The 13448-nt window shown below is 42.6% G+C and overlaps 1 protein-coding gene across 2 annotated transcripts in view; it reads right to left on the reverse strand.

Annotated features, from left to right (window-relative positions):
• Window positions 1–13448, reverse strand: part of LOC134663909 (piezo-type mechanosensitive ion channel component) — an 80980-nt gene that overhangs the window by 15089 nt on the left and 52443 nt on the right. The window contains exons 29-39 of one of the 2 annotated variants that reach the window (XM_063520451.1): window positions 12380–12495; window positions 11315–11434; window positions 9945–10050; window positions 9238–9395; window positions 8863–8942; window positions 8441–8500; window positions 7910–8086; window positions 5342–5486; window positions 4842–4958; window positions 4325–4491; window positions 3564–3728 (exon numbers count right to left, since the gene is read on the reverse strand). In XM_063520451.1, coding sequence (XP_063376521.1) covers window positions 3564–3728; window positions 4325–4491; window positions 4842–4958; window positions 5342–5486; window positions 7910–8086; window positions 8441–8500; window positions 8863–8942; window positions 9238–9395; window positions 9945–10050; window positions 11315–11434; window positions 12380–12495 — 1411 coding nt within the window. Of the gene's footprint in view, window positions 1–3563; window positions 3729–4324; window positions 4492–4841; window positions 4959–5341; window positions 5487–7909; window positions 8087–8440; window positions 8501–8862; window positions 8943–9237; window positions 9396–9944; window positions 10051–11314; window positions 11435–12379; window positions 12496–13271; window positions 13314–13448 lie in introns of both variants that reach the window. The other variant, XM_063520452.1, reaches the window with a different exon arrangement.

Genomic DNA, 13448 nt, shown 5'->3' on the forward strand with positions numbered 1-13448 from the left:
CTTCTTAATGGCGCTCCACAGTTTGTTCCCCACATGCCAGAAAAGGGCAGAGGTAGTTTCACACCCAGTGAAGGCGGGGAGAAACAACTCGAATCCTGGGGGAACTTCCAAATCTCCGCGATTAAATGAGGTTGAGGAATATTGTATGGGGCCAGAGTCACCACTGCCACTTTTCTGGAAATACATTCTTTCACAACCGAACCCATGTAGAAGGACAACACATCCTGGCCAATGATTAGCACTGATTTAAAAGAGGTGCTCTTGTCAAGTGCCGCCTTGACGATGCCACAGTCAGCATCCTCGACTGCCTGCTTTGTCTCAATTCCCTGGCTTTGGAGGGCGGAGCATATCAGGGCAATCGGTCGCCGCTTGTTGCTGTCGTTAGTCAATTACTTCTCCTGGGCTATTTTTATTATGGTTGACTCTTGAAAGACGATTTCGTTACACTGCAGAGAACCATAGCGCCTTGCGCGTTCGGCAGTTTTTGTGTTATTCTCTGCTCCATCCTCAGGATATCTGTCAAAGACCAGAGCAACGTTCCGTCTGAAATGATTGTAGATGAAGCTGACGTACCCTGCAACGATATTCCTCACGGAGTTGTTACGATGCCATATCACCTTGTGCAGTAAGAAACACCCATCTACCACAACAAACATGTCGGCTCCTACTGAGATGCTTTGAGGTAGCGGAGTGAAAGCTGAGTAGAACAATGAACTCTCTTCTGTGAACAATGCCGTGGGGGGTGGAGCTAACTAAACATAGCAAATATGCGAAAAAAGCAGTTTTCCCATTTTTAAGATTTGTGAGTATTATAAAACGGTATCTGGAACCAAAGGACTTTAAAACGCTACCCATGAGCTCCATCATCCGACACATGGATATGGTGGGAAAAGCTATTGAGTAGTTGACGGATCTTCTCTAGGGGGTCTGCACAAAAGATCCCTATGGATCGAAGTGTATCCGCAAGGGCCCCCGAAAACAATAAGATAAGATAAACGGTATGGTCTAGAGATGTCGTTCTTTGCTTAAATTAAAGGTAATTACATTTTCTAGAACATCGTTTTATTATTTTACCCGTAAAATGAATATTTTCCCTGATTTCGGGGTCGAAAATTGAACAAATCTTAAAATTTCGCTATACTGAATAAAATTGCCCATTTTTGCACAGCAGTATCTCGGTAAGTACTTATTGAACTTACAGATTTGATTCTGGTCTTAAATTGTAGCAATTTTAGTTAACTTTAGTTTCTTTATAGACGTTTTTGATAAAAAGTGAATAGTTTAGGAGCTATATATATTGAGAATACAAAAAAAGTATGAAAATTTCGCGGTTTTTCGAGTGGTGCAAAGTTAGCACAGGTCTTTCGAAGCTGCAAACTTGGATTTACAATGCTGGTAGTGATACTAACAACATATTAAAAAATCAGAACTAGCCGTTAGCTTGCGAATTTAGCAATTTTTTGTGTCAAATATGACCGGCCTATTTGTTTAACCCTCGTGCTTTGAAACCCTCGCAACGCTCAAGAATCCATTTTTCGAACCACGAGCGTAGCGAGCAATTTTGTAATCTTTCGCTTGCTCGGGTATCAATAATAGCACGAGCGGTTAAACAACAACTTTGCCCCCTTGTAAAACAAATAACTATTGTCCGCATTTCCGTTAGTCATAATTTGTTTTTTTTTTCTCAGAAACGCGTAACTTTACAGGATTGCCATAAAACTAACCTAACCTAACCTATCTATAGGATGACCTTACGAAAATCCTGAAAAGTTAACGGTTTTAGAATTATGACTAATGATAATCTGACAATCATAACATTATGACAGAATCAGAATATTTATTCGTTATAACATAGGTACATACATTGTATTGGTCTTATGTAGTTAAAGCATAATTGCGAACGCTGTTTTGCCGCTAGGCGTACGAATTTGTTTATACTATATATAAACTAAGTTCAAAATGCTACATCTATCTATCCTTTGTGTGACATTCAATAATGATGTCAAACAACGGGATATGACATTACACAATCTCGGTGAGGTGGCTATGGTGCGGGTGCAGCCGCAGCCAGGCGAGGCGGATGACGCGCGGGTCGGTGCGCGGCGCGCGCAGCTCGCCCGCGGCCGCCTGCAGCGCGGCCTCCACGTGCCGCAGCCGATTCACCAGCCAGTGAAGACTATCTAAGTCGACATAATACTATGTACCTTCTGTTGGATGTGGTAGGTACCTGCCTACTGGTGTACCGGCCTTTCATTCTTACGCTGCCATACCGCTACGGGAGCGGCTCGGCGGCGCGGCCGAGGTCGCGCGTAGGCCACGCCCCCCAGCCGCGCCGCTCGGCCGCCTGCATAGGACGGTGTGACATACAAATCCCTATAAAGCAGTGCGGCGACTGCCGGGCAGCCGAAACAGGCGTGGCTCACTCCGCGGTTTCGTCGCTTTGCAACAGGTAGCTACAAGTACATCCGTTCCACACCAATTTTGGTGGCTAGCCATATAAGCCGCGCGTGGTGCTGTCGCTACCTAGCGGCCATATCTGTCCTGATCGTAACAGACGCGTTTTGTTAGAGAGTGAGCTCGAGTCTTCTGTACCTAGTACTATTATTTATTCTGTGGCCGAATTCGGAAAATCATATATGTCACCCTTTCGACGCGTCAGAATGGTATAAAGAACACTAGTGACGACACTAAGTAGTAGTAGCTAGCACAGATAACGACATTAGTAAGTTGGTAGTAGTGCGCCATTATAAGAGCTTTTGAAGTTCCTTAATGACGGACGATGTAAGATTTTTGGCCGGTGAATCTTCACATAATACTTTCTCTATACTTACAGTAAAGAAAATCGAGTACCAACCCTAAAGACTTTTGGGAAAGGTTTATGGAAATTCGGGAGGGGTAAGTAAGTTGGTAGCAGTTTATTCATTATCATTGGTCTTGAATTAGGATAGGATAAGTATATTGTTGATAGTATTGATAGTGTCTGGTCACCCAATAACTATAATAAAGAGAAGTGCCACGCTGTCACGGAAGTGTTTCAATAGAAAGACTCTCACGTCTCTGTTACGCTGAGGTACTCGTATCGCGCTTATGCTCTGGTTTCCTAGTATAGCGGTGCCGTCATATAGCGGCCGTCTCCATACAAATACTACGACATTCATATTTAGCCACAGAATAAATAATAGTACTACCGTACAGAAAGGAAACTTCCTACAAAACCGAAGTTTGACAGCGGTTCAAGGTCGAATCATACTATCCCTTTCTAATATATGGCACTATCCCTTTCGGCTATTTAGGGTTGTCAAAATTCAAGTGATTATCTTATCTGTGGTCGTGCACGCAAAAGGAAATCAAGTGGTGGAGCGGAGCCGAGTTTGGCCGAAGTCAGGAGCTTCGCACCCCTGATTTAGCCATATTATTTAGTATGGAGACGGCCGCTATATGACGACACCGCGCTATCCTACGAAAACCGATCTTTAGTAAAGAACTAGTTGACCGTTTTGGCTGGCCAGACTTTATGCCTAATAATCAGTTAAATCAGTATATTGTGTAATAACAATACTCACGGGCCGGATCGATCGTGCAGTTGCACGTATTTCTTGCCGACGTCTTCCGACTTGCCTTCTACGATCATTTGCGTGTCCTCGGACGTGAGCGGGTACTCTGTGTCCTCGCGGAGATCGATTTCAGGGCTGGATTCCTTCCAGAGACCAAGGGATTTCAACATGAACCTAGAGGGAATAATGCTGACTAAAGTGTCATTCTATGGAACTTGTTAACTATGTCAACAAACCGCCATATTGAAATTGTCTCTGATGATGAATTTACTAGTTAGCAAGTTCAATAGAATGACACTTTAGCTTCATGGCTATAGATGCGTATTGAAAGACAATAAAACTACGCTACACTGTTGTTGGTAAACTGAAAATTATGTCATACCTATATCTTAGCAAGGTTGTTAGTCTAGAATAGAATTCCATACAATTGCATACAAAAAACAAAACGGTTATCAAAAGGGAAATACAGGCCTCGCTGTGGTGCGCGGGCTAAAAAGTTTGTAGACGCAAAGAAGAAAGCTTGAAGTTTTAAGACAAAATTATACATTTTATTTTACACTTACAGGTTCAGCAACATACTTTGTCAAACTTTGTTCAGGGACACAATATAGAATAAGGGCTGATTTAGACGGCGCGCGAACTCACATGCGATTTTAGTTACATTGCGGACTGTGGCCTACGTCCAATCCAACCGACCAATCAAAACCCGCAATGGTATGAAACTCGCATGCGAGTTCTCGCATCGTCTAAATCGGGCTTAAGTCACTCGCCTGTGTAAGAATATAATGAGCAGCAACAGCAGGTCGTAGAGGGCGTAGTTGCCCTTGCGCTCGATGCCGATGATGCGCGGGGCGGTGAACGGCATGTTTGCGGGGTAAACCTTCTGGTTCCACGGTAGGATTTCGAATTGGAACATGCTCTTGATGAGGACGATTACCTGGGAATAGCATTGGTTTCAGGGCTGGAACTTATGTTTACCGTGTAGGTATTTAGAGCGAAAAGCGCATTTTAGGCACATAGGTACAGTAACACTCCTAACTGTACATCGGTGGACCTTATTACAAAAGGCATAAGGACCACCGATGTACAGTTAACAGTGTGAGCGATATGGTGCAGGACACGTATGTCCGCTTAACGCCTCCGTTTTAGCGAGGTAAGCGTTTAAATGGATCTTTATGAAATATTTCCCTTGTATAAATGGATTTATTTGGCTTAGATATGCTGCCACAAAAATGTTTCAAAATTAACGTATATTAAAGATAACAACAAATTATAGTAGTGTTTTACCTCCGTATATGCAATGAGAGTAACCCAAAACGTCTTGGTCGGTCGAGGTATGGTGAGGGTGCCCCACAGAAATACCATCAAAGGCAAAGGTATCGATAAAATTGTCGCCGACTGAATCTGTAACAAACAATAAAATGCTACTTTTCTTCATCAACTCGATATGAGACAGCCAAAAACAGACTGGCAATTTGAACTTGAAAGAATATACTTTTGCAGAGTTGTGAATGTGAATGTTTAATAAAGCTCTCTTTGTAATTACCATGTATGTTAGGGAAATAAATAAAGTGTTTATCTATCAGAGTTTCCACAGGCCCAATTTCCTGTTTGTGGAACGCTAGGACTCAGGTGGAAGGAGCAAACTGCTTTTTGAGGCATAGTAACTAACAGTGTATGTAACCTATGTGTGAAGGCGAGAACCGACCAAATACTTCAAGCAGTTTTTGGTCCAACTTGGAAAAACATATGTAAAAGTGGACTACCGTGACCTGATAATAACTAACCTGGTTTATGAAAACCATGATATAGCAAACAATGTCGGTGTGCGCCAAGATGGCGAACCACAGGGCGTACGCGAGATGCAGGAACGGCGAGCGGCCCTGCTTGAACATCGAGTCCTCTTGCTCCTCCAGTATCGTCAGGTCCTTGCTGCAATATAGCCAACATTACACAACTAGTCTTTAACAGTGCATAGAACAGTAGCTAAGCGTCAGCTGGTTCGCTCATTTGAAACCACTTGAACATGTCATATCCAAGAGCTTCAGGCCTGATTTCCTCCTATGCTGATGTTACTGATATCGTTCGTTGGCGTCACTTATGACACAGCGAAGCGAAGTCCAGAGGGTAACCGATCGCTGTACAGAACAGTCGTGAGCATACTTGGTTGTGAAAATAAACAGTAGAATATTAGGTTTATTCGCTCAATCGGTCCATAACAGTGTAGGAGGAAAACCAAGTATTAGAAAAAAGGCAAACCCAACTGACGCATTTTGACGCCATGCCACTGGTGTTGAGTAGAGTGTGATAGGTGGAAAAAGTAGGTTTGAAAAAATGTTATTTTGTAAGTAGCAGCGTTTTAATGGTAGAATTGGTTTGAAGTGTAGTTTGGTGTTAACGTGTAAGTATTGTTTAGATTTGACATATTTGGAAACTTACCTGTTTATATTACCTAGAAACATAGTAAACGACGAAAGCAGCGACACGTTGTGAGTATATACGAGTATAATAAATAATAATAGTGGTAGGAAATACGACGAGTAGAATATAATATGGAAAATTCAATACATAGCCAAGCCCATCGCATACAACGACACGTATAATAGTTGAACGAACTCGCGCTGTGACTTTCATGTGGATACATATTACGTTATATACAAAGTCAAAAAAATATTGACTCGCCTTTTAAGGCTAAACTATACGGCGGCAAACGGCCCTTTATTTCAGAATTCGTTATAGATATTTTACATCAGTTTACAAGTAATTTATTAGCGATTTTCTTAACATATTAGAGATTATTCATCATGTTCTTCAAACAAGGTGATAACAACCTATTGAAGAATTACAGACCCATCACGCTCCTGAGCCATGTCTATAAGCTGTTTTCAAGGGTCATCACGAACCGTCTCGAACACAGACTTGATGACTTCCAGCCTCCCGAACAAGCCGGTTTCCGAAAAGGCTATAGTACCATAGACCACATCCATACGCTGCGGCAAGTTATACAGAAGACCGAAGAGTATAACTTGCCATTATGCTTAGCGTTTGTGGACTATGAGAAAGCCTTCGATTCGGTGGAAACATGGGCGGTGCTTGAGTCTCTTCAGCGATGCCATATTGACTATCGGTACATCGAAGTGTTGAAGTGTTTGTATAGTAACGCCACCATGTCGGTCCGAGTACAGGAGCAGAGCACGAGGGCGATTCCATTGCGAAGAGGCGTAAGGCAGGGAGACGTTATCTCTCCGAAACTGTTTACTGCCGTAATGGAAGACGCCTTCAAGCTCCTGGAATGGGAAGGACTTGGCATCAACATCAACGGCGAATACATCACTCACCTTCGGTTTGCCGACGATATCGTAGTCATGGCAAAGTCGATGGAGGAACTCAGCATGATGCTCGATGACCTCAACCGAGTTTCACAACGGGTGGGCTTGAAAATGAACATGGACAAGACGAAACTTATGTCAAATGCCAATGTTGTGCCCATCCCAGTCTCTGTTGGGAACTCGGTACTCGAAGTTGTTGACTCGTACATCTACCTAGGACAAGTAGTCCAATTAGGTAGGTCCAACTTCGAGAAAGAGGTCAACCGCCGAATCCAACTCGGTTGGGCAGCGTTCGGGAAACTACGTAATGTCTTTTCGTCCGACATACCTCAGTGCCTCAAGACGAAAGTCTTTAATCAATGTGTGTTACCAGTGATGACTTACGGCTCCGAAACGTGGTCTTTCACTATCGGCCTCATCTCAAAACTCAAAGTCGCTCAACGAGCTATGGAGAGGGCTATGCTCGGAGTTTCTCTACGTGATCGAATCAGAAATGAGGAGATCCGTAGACGAACTAAAGTCACCGACATAGCCCACCGGATTAGCAAGCTGAAGTGGCAATGGGCAGGCCACATTGCACGCAGAGAAGATGGCCGATGGGGTCGAAAAGTGCTCGAGTGGAGACCACGGACTAGCAAGCGCAGCGTAGGACGTCCACCCACAAGATGGACAGACGATCTTGTTAAGGTCGCCGGAAGACGCTGGATGCGGGTCGCTTCCAACCGGCACGTATGGAGGTCCAAGGGGGAGGCCTATGTTCAGCAGTGGACGTCTTATGGCTGAGATGATGATGATGATGATGATTAGAGATTATACTGTGGTTATATCACGGCGTTCGCTTATTGTATTACACGAAGACCTCCCAAGAGCATCAAAATCAAGAAAAATACAGAGCGACGAGGAAATCAGTAAAACCGTAACTTCAGTAGCAAATTAACGTCTCTTTCAAGTATCAATTCGCTAAAAATACAGAACAGGTTTATCAAGTCAGTCACAGCACGAATTCCAACCCAGTGGACACTACACCTCTCAGTACTCTGCAAGCTAAACGCGCTCTCATGTTCGGAGGTGTCGTCGCCGACGCTGTCGGTGGCGGAGCGCGGCGGCGACGCGCGCCGCGACGGCGGCGTCGCGTCCAGTCCGCGCTCCATGCTCGGCGCCAGGATACGGATCTCCGGGACGCTTATATCGCTTAACTTACGGCTGTGAACACCCCGCCACTTGTACTTGCGTGCTACCACGTAGCAATGATTGATACGATTTTATCAACTTATGTAAGTTTAATTTCATTAAAGAGAGATATCAGATCGTTTTTTCTGAGCGCCACACAAATGCGCTATTAAAATGACACTATATCTGACAAATCATTTCCACTAGACTGGTAATTTACAAAGGATCTAATGATTTACATTTTTAATTTTTTACGCTAAGATTTCTATGAAATAAGTAACCAGTTTTTTTTACAGATGCAAACAATAGTTACAATTATTTTATAAATTAGCACAATCTAATTATATATTAGTACATTGAACAAATACAAAAATATAATGTACAAACCCCATTTCCACATCCGGGGCGAGTAGATTGTTATCATAAGTTTCCGGTTCCAAGTGCACACTAGGCCGCATGCAAAAACAAGACACTACTCACTAAATTTCACTAACTATAATTATCTACTCTAAAAACTATCTAAGTCTAACTTCATTCGAGTTTAATCTAGTAGTAATCACACATGCACATAAGCTCGAGCAGTACTTAAGCTTAAATTCAATTTGATGACATACTCTACCTGTTAGTTACTACAGCATAATGAATAAACTGTTTTGAATTTCTTATATTTTAAGTTTCAAAACAGTTCAGTTTCTAGAATTACGAGACATAAAAAAATGGTACATGACTAGGAATCAACACGTACAAAACAGCTACAATCTATAAATTTTTAAAAACGTGCCAACGTGATGAAAAAAGAATATACTCACGGATGTGCCAGGGTCTCCGGAAGGGGTTCCCAGATCATCTGCGATCCCTCTCGAAGTCCGATGCCAAAGCCTTCTTTTTCCTGAAAATATAATTTCATTTTATGTAATAGTTTTTATACTCGTCAAGAGAACAATCTCACACCTGAGGATGCTGAATACCGGGCAAAGTGGAGAAGATTGAGCAGGAAAGCGGACCCTGGCGCTGGGCCGGGAAAACGCAACATTGATAGTGAGGGCCAAATATATCGGTACACATCCTTATTTCTATGGTAAAAAAGGTGCGATTGTATTACGATATTTTTGGCCACAAAAGCATGTAATTTCCACGTGGTTAAATAAATACATCCTGTGACAGACAGACAGACACAAAAGTACCTTGAGTATCTTTTTCTCCATGGACAGAGCTCGTGAGACGTAGCGGTAGTCCCTCGAGTACTGCATGAGATGCCGCGTCGCCGTTACGAGAAAACTGGAGATGAACACCCACGCTGTGTTGCAGTAGCGCCGGCATTTGTCCACTATCGTTTCTTTCTCTACAAAAAATTAAAGTTGGAAACTTCAATAATTTAATCAAGCATTTCACAAAAAAATATCGCAGATAAAAGCGTAGGTTGCACCTATTTCAGTCTCATAACTCAATAGTTGTAGATCTATCAGTGGGGAGACACTCCTCACTTCGGTCGAAGTCGGCTCCGTTCGGCTCAGCATTGCTCCGAGCAATTATTAGGGTTGGCACCACTTGACTTCCTTTTGCGTGCACGACAACAGATAAGACAATCACTTGAATTTTGATATCCCTAAATAGCCGAAAGGGATAGTGCCATAATTAGAAAGGGATAGCATGATTCGACCCTGAACCGCTATCAAACTTCGGGTTTGTAGGAAGTGTCCTATCTGTACGGTAGTCCTATTATTTATTCTGTGGATCTATCTGTTGCTCTGATACAGAGCAACAGATAGATCCACAAAGGGTCCACTAAAAAAATCCTTCGAGCGGGTTCGCTCGAATCTGCGCTGGCAGTGTCGAATGAATTATTTCTTAGTAACTTAAGTCTTTTTAGTGGTAGTAAGGAAAAGCATACCTGGCTCCGGTGCGAAATCATCTAGCTCTGAAACTGCGTCACGGTCACCTTCTCGCTCCTGGTCCGTTAGGTCGCTCTTCTGTGCAACGCTTGGCTGTCGACGCACCTGAGTATAGTATATGTGATTAGCAGGTATGGCAATTGTTTGTACATTTACACTTCTAAATTATAAACATATTTTTTTTTAGAAATAACTAGGTTCATCTTCCTCGCGTTGTCCCGTCATTTTGCCACGGCTCATGAGCCTGGGGTCCGCTTGACAACTAATCCCAAGAATTGGCGTAGGCACTAGTTTTTACGAAAGCGACTGCCATCTGACCTTCCAAACCAGAGTAAAACTAGGCCTTATTGGGATTAGTCCGGTTTCCTCACGATGTTTTCCTTCACCGAAAAGCGACTGGTAAATATCAAATGATATTTCGTACATAAGTTCCGAAAAACTCATTGGTACGAGCCGGGGTTCGAACCCGCGACCTCCAGATTGAAAGTCACACGCTCCTACCGCTAGGCCACCAGCGCTCCTTATAATCACAATATACTTACTATCTTTGTAGATATCATGCATCAAAATAATCTAAACCCAACCAACATCCAACATGCGCAAGTAACAAATAGGTACCCATTTAAGCATTCCCCTTATTCTACTTACTTTTCGCATCCGATAAAGATGAAGCACAAAGCATCTAAGCATATGCGGGGAATCGTTGAATTTAACCACACACGTGCTTACAGGTATAACAAAGAGTGCAACACATACCTACCTAAATATTGTTAACACGACACATAAAATGAGGGTATCATATTCATCAATATGTGACATTTGTTAGCAAACTTGTTTTTCTTTTAATTGTTCTTAAAACCCTAAATTTAAATGAGATTTAAAGGTTAGAGGTCTTAATTTTGCTGATTTGTCAACTAACCAACTACCCATTTTTCTCACGCAGAGACTGGATGCTCTCAGCGAAGAGTGCCAGCTTCTAGTCTGTCTTGAAGTCGTCTACAGTCGGGTGAGCGAGCGTACATCATGATTATCTCGGGTAGAAGCGAGGAATGCTCCCGGCAGAGATGCGACTGCTTCAAGTTCATCTTCGTCGCCATTGGGAGTAGCCGAGCGTATAGCGTTAGGTATGTATACCTCATACGGGTAAGAGTGAGGAAATGCTCCAGACAGAAGTGCCTGCTTCAAGTCCGTCTTGATGCCGCTAATAGTAGGCGAGCGTACAGTCAACTGTAAAAATATGGGTGTAGCCAACTTATTCAAAAATATGTCCCATAGTTCTTAATTCGCTGACATAAGAGCTATGGGACATATTTTTGAGATGATTTGTGCACCCATATTTTTAGAGTTGATGTACATGTTTATTGTTTACCTCGTGCGGGTAAGAGTGGGGAATGCTCCCGGCGGAGAGGCGACGCCGCGAGCGCACGGTCGGCATGGAGGCGCGCCGCACCGCCTGCTTCAAGTCCGTCTTGATCGCCGTCGACAGTAGCTGCGCGAGCGTACGGTAGCGGGCAAGCAAAATTATGAAAATAATTCAATCGTTAAATTTTGAAAAATACCCAATCTATTGCCCGCTGCCTTTTTGAATAGGTAGATACCGATACACAAAAAGTGCGATATTAACTCCTGCCTGCTTCCAGAAGTGGTTATTTTTCGCGACCCGATGACAGTACATCGAATATAGCGATACTTTGAACCACCAATGTAAAAAATAGTGAAAACGGACATGTACCTATGTGCAAAAGTTAACACAAAAATATGTAGGTTAGTTAACACAAGCAGCATATAGGCAAATATAATCTGGTCAGATACCCAATAAAATACAGGGACTAATCAAATAATCAAAATGTTTCTAAAACAATTACATTCTAGAGGATTTAGACATGCTGGTATCAACCATTCAATGGAAACTTATCTATGGATTGTAGAATTCCAACCGGGCTGAAAAAGCATGCTCCTTTATAACCAAATCACCACACAATACATACACAATTTAAATACCCAAATGACTCCACCAATTTAACTATTCTTGCAAATCGCTAATGGCAATAGACAGGTTCAGAGGAAGCGATCGGCCCTGGAGAATCACCTCAAGCGTATACTGCGAGACTTTTGTCATGCGGTATAAGAAAAACCTAAATCATTGAGCAAGACCGAGCGGGTGGCGCGGCCAGTATAACCGAGAATTTGCCTCACATGGCGGCCTCGCCCGGTCTGAACCCCACGAATAGCATATCTTATTATCTATATACTAGCATAGATTCAGCCTGCTATCAAAATCTTAGCGAAAGCTCATTTCGACGTGTTTGCCGCATGTAGCATAGCTGAGCCATTAATTTCTAATGTTAGTCGCTTCAATATGCTAGTACTATGTACTATTTTTGTAGCTTATGTGGTCGGCCTCTCAGCTCAAAAGTTATCACAAGTTACGTACCTTGCCCAGGCCCATTTCCTTGGGTGCGTCCTCGTCTGACTCCTCCTCTTCCTCCTTGAGAGGAACCTCGGTGTCATCGAAATCGTCAAACATGTAGTAGTCTCCCGAACGAACGGCTATATAAAAAACACAGTTTAGTATTGTGAAATAATAAAGTTGAAATTTCCGAAAGCTCCCATTGTAATGTTAGGTAATGTAATTCAAATTGGTTGTTTTAGACTACTTTAATTCAAACGTTAAACCAAAGAAAGCGAAATATCGTTTGATTATAAAGAATATGTATTCTTAGGTGCATTGGCGGATAATAAAGTGCTTATACCGAACGCAACGTAAAATACTTCGATGTACCAAAATAAAAAAGCTTGTTCATATTTGCATTGCAATAGGTATGTATAATCTGCCTAAATTAAACAATTAATAAAAATGAAAATTCATCAGGGGCGCATCCAGGCGAGTTGATAGTTATTGATATACATTTTATTAAGTTATTCAATAACGATGTTTAGTAATTAGTCTTTTTATCTTTCTTACCAAGTGATCTCTCCTGTAAATTCGTCCCTGATGAAAATATAAACATAGCAGACACAAAGGGGCACAAACAAACACAGGACACAACAACAACAAAACACAAACACAGTGCACGATAATAAGTGGCATGCACATGCAGGCATGCACTCTAATATATACATGCAAAGCAACAACTATTGGGTGGCGCATTCTGTCTTAGTTATTATATTTACAACATTTACAAAACCAATCATATTCCCAGTTTTGACATATAATCAAGACAGCCCCCGCCAAAAGTTCCAACTTGCCTAAATACCGTCAGTAGAAGCTAGAGATTAGTGAAGCGAACACAGGTTACACGCGATAGACGGAGGCTAAACGTTACCCCTCTGATGGCTGGTCGGCTGCTTGTACGGCCTCTCGGGCGCTACAAGAATAAAGCACAGCTCAACACCACAATCCAAACACCACGGAATGATCAGAGCTACGTCGCTCACAGGCTGTAGGGTCCAAATCGAAAAATAACACCAAAGACGATACAGGGAGCTGTTATTTAAGCGCG

This window comes from Cydia fagiglandana, chromosome 4 (assembly GCF_963556715.1).
Source record: "Cydia fagiglandana chromosome 4, ilCydFagi1.1, whole genome shotgun sequence".
Taxonomy (NCBI): domain Eukaryota; kingdom Metazoa; phylum Arthropoda; class Insecta; order Lepidoptera; family Tortricidae; genus Cydia; species Cydia fagiglandana.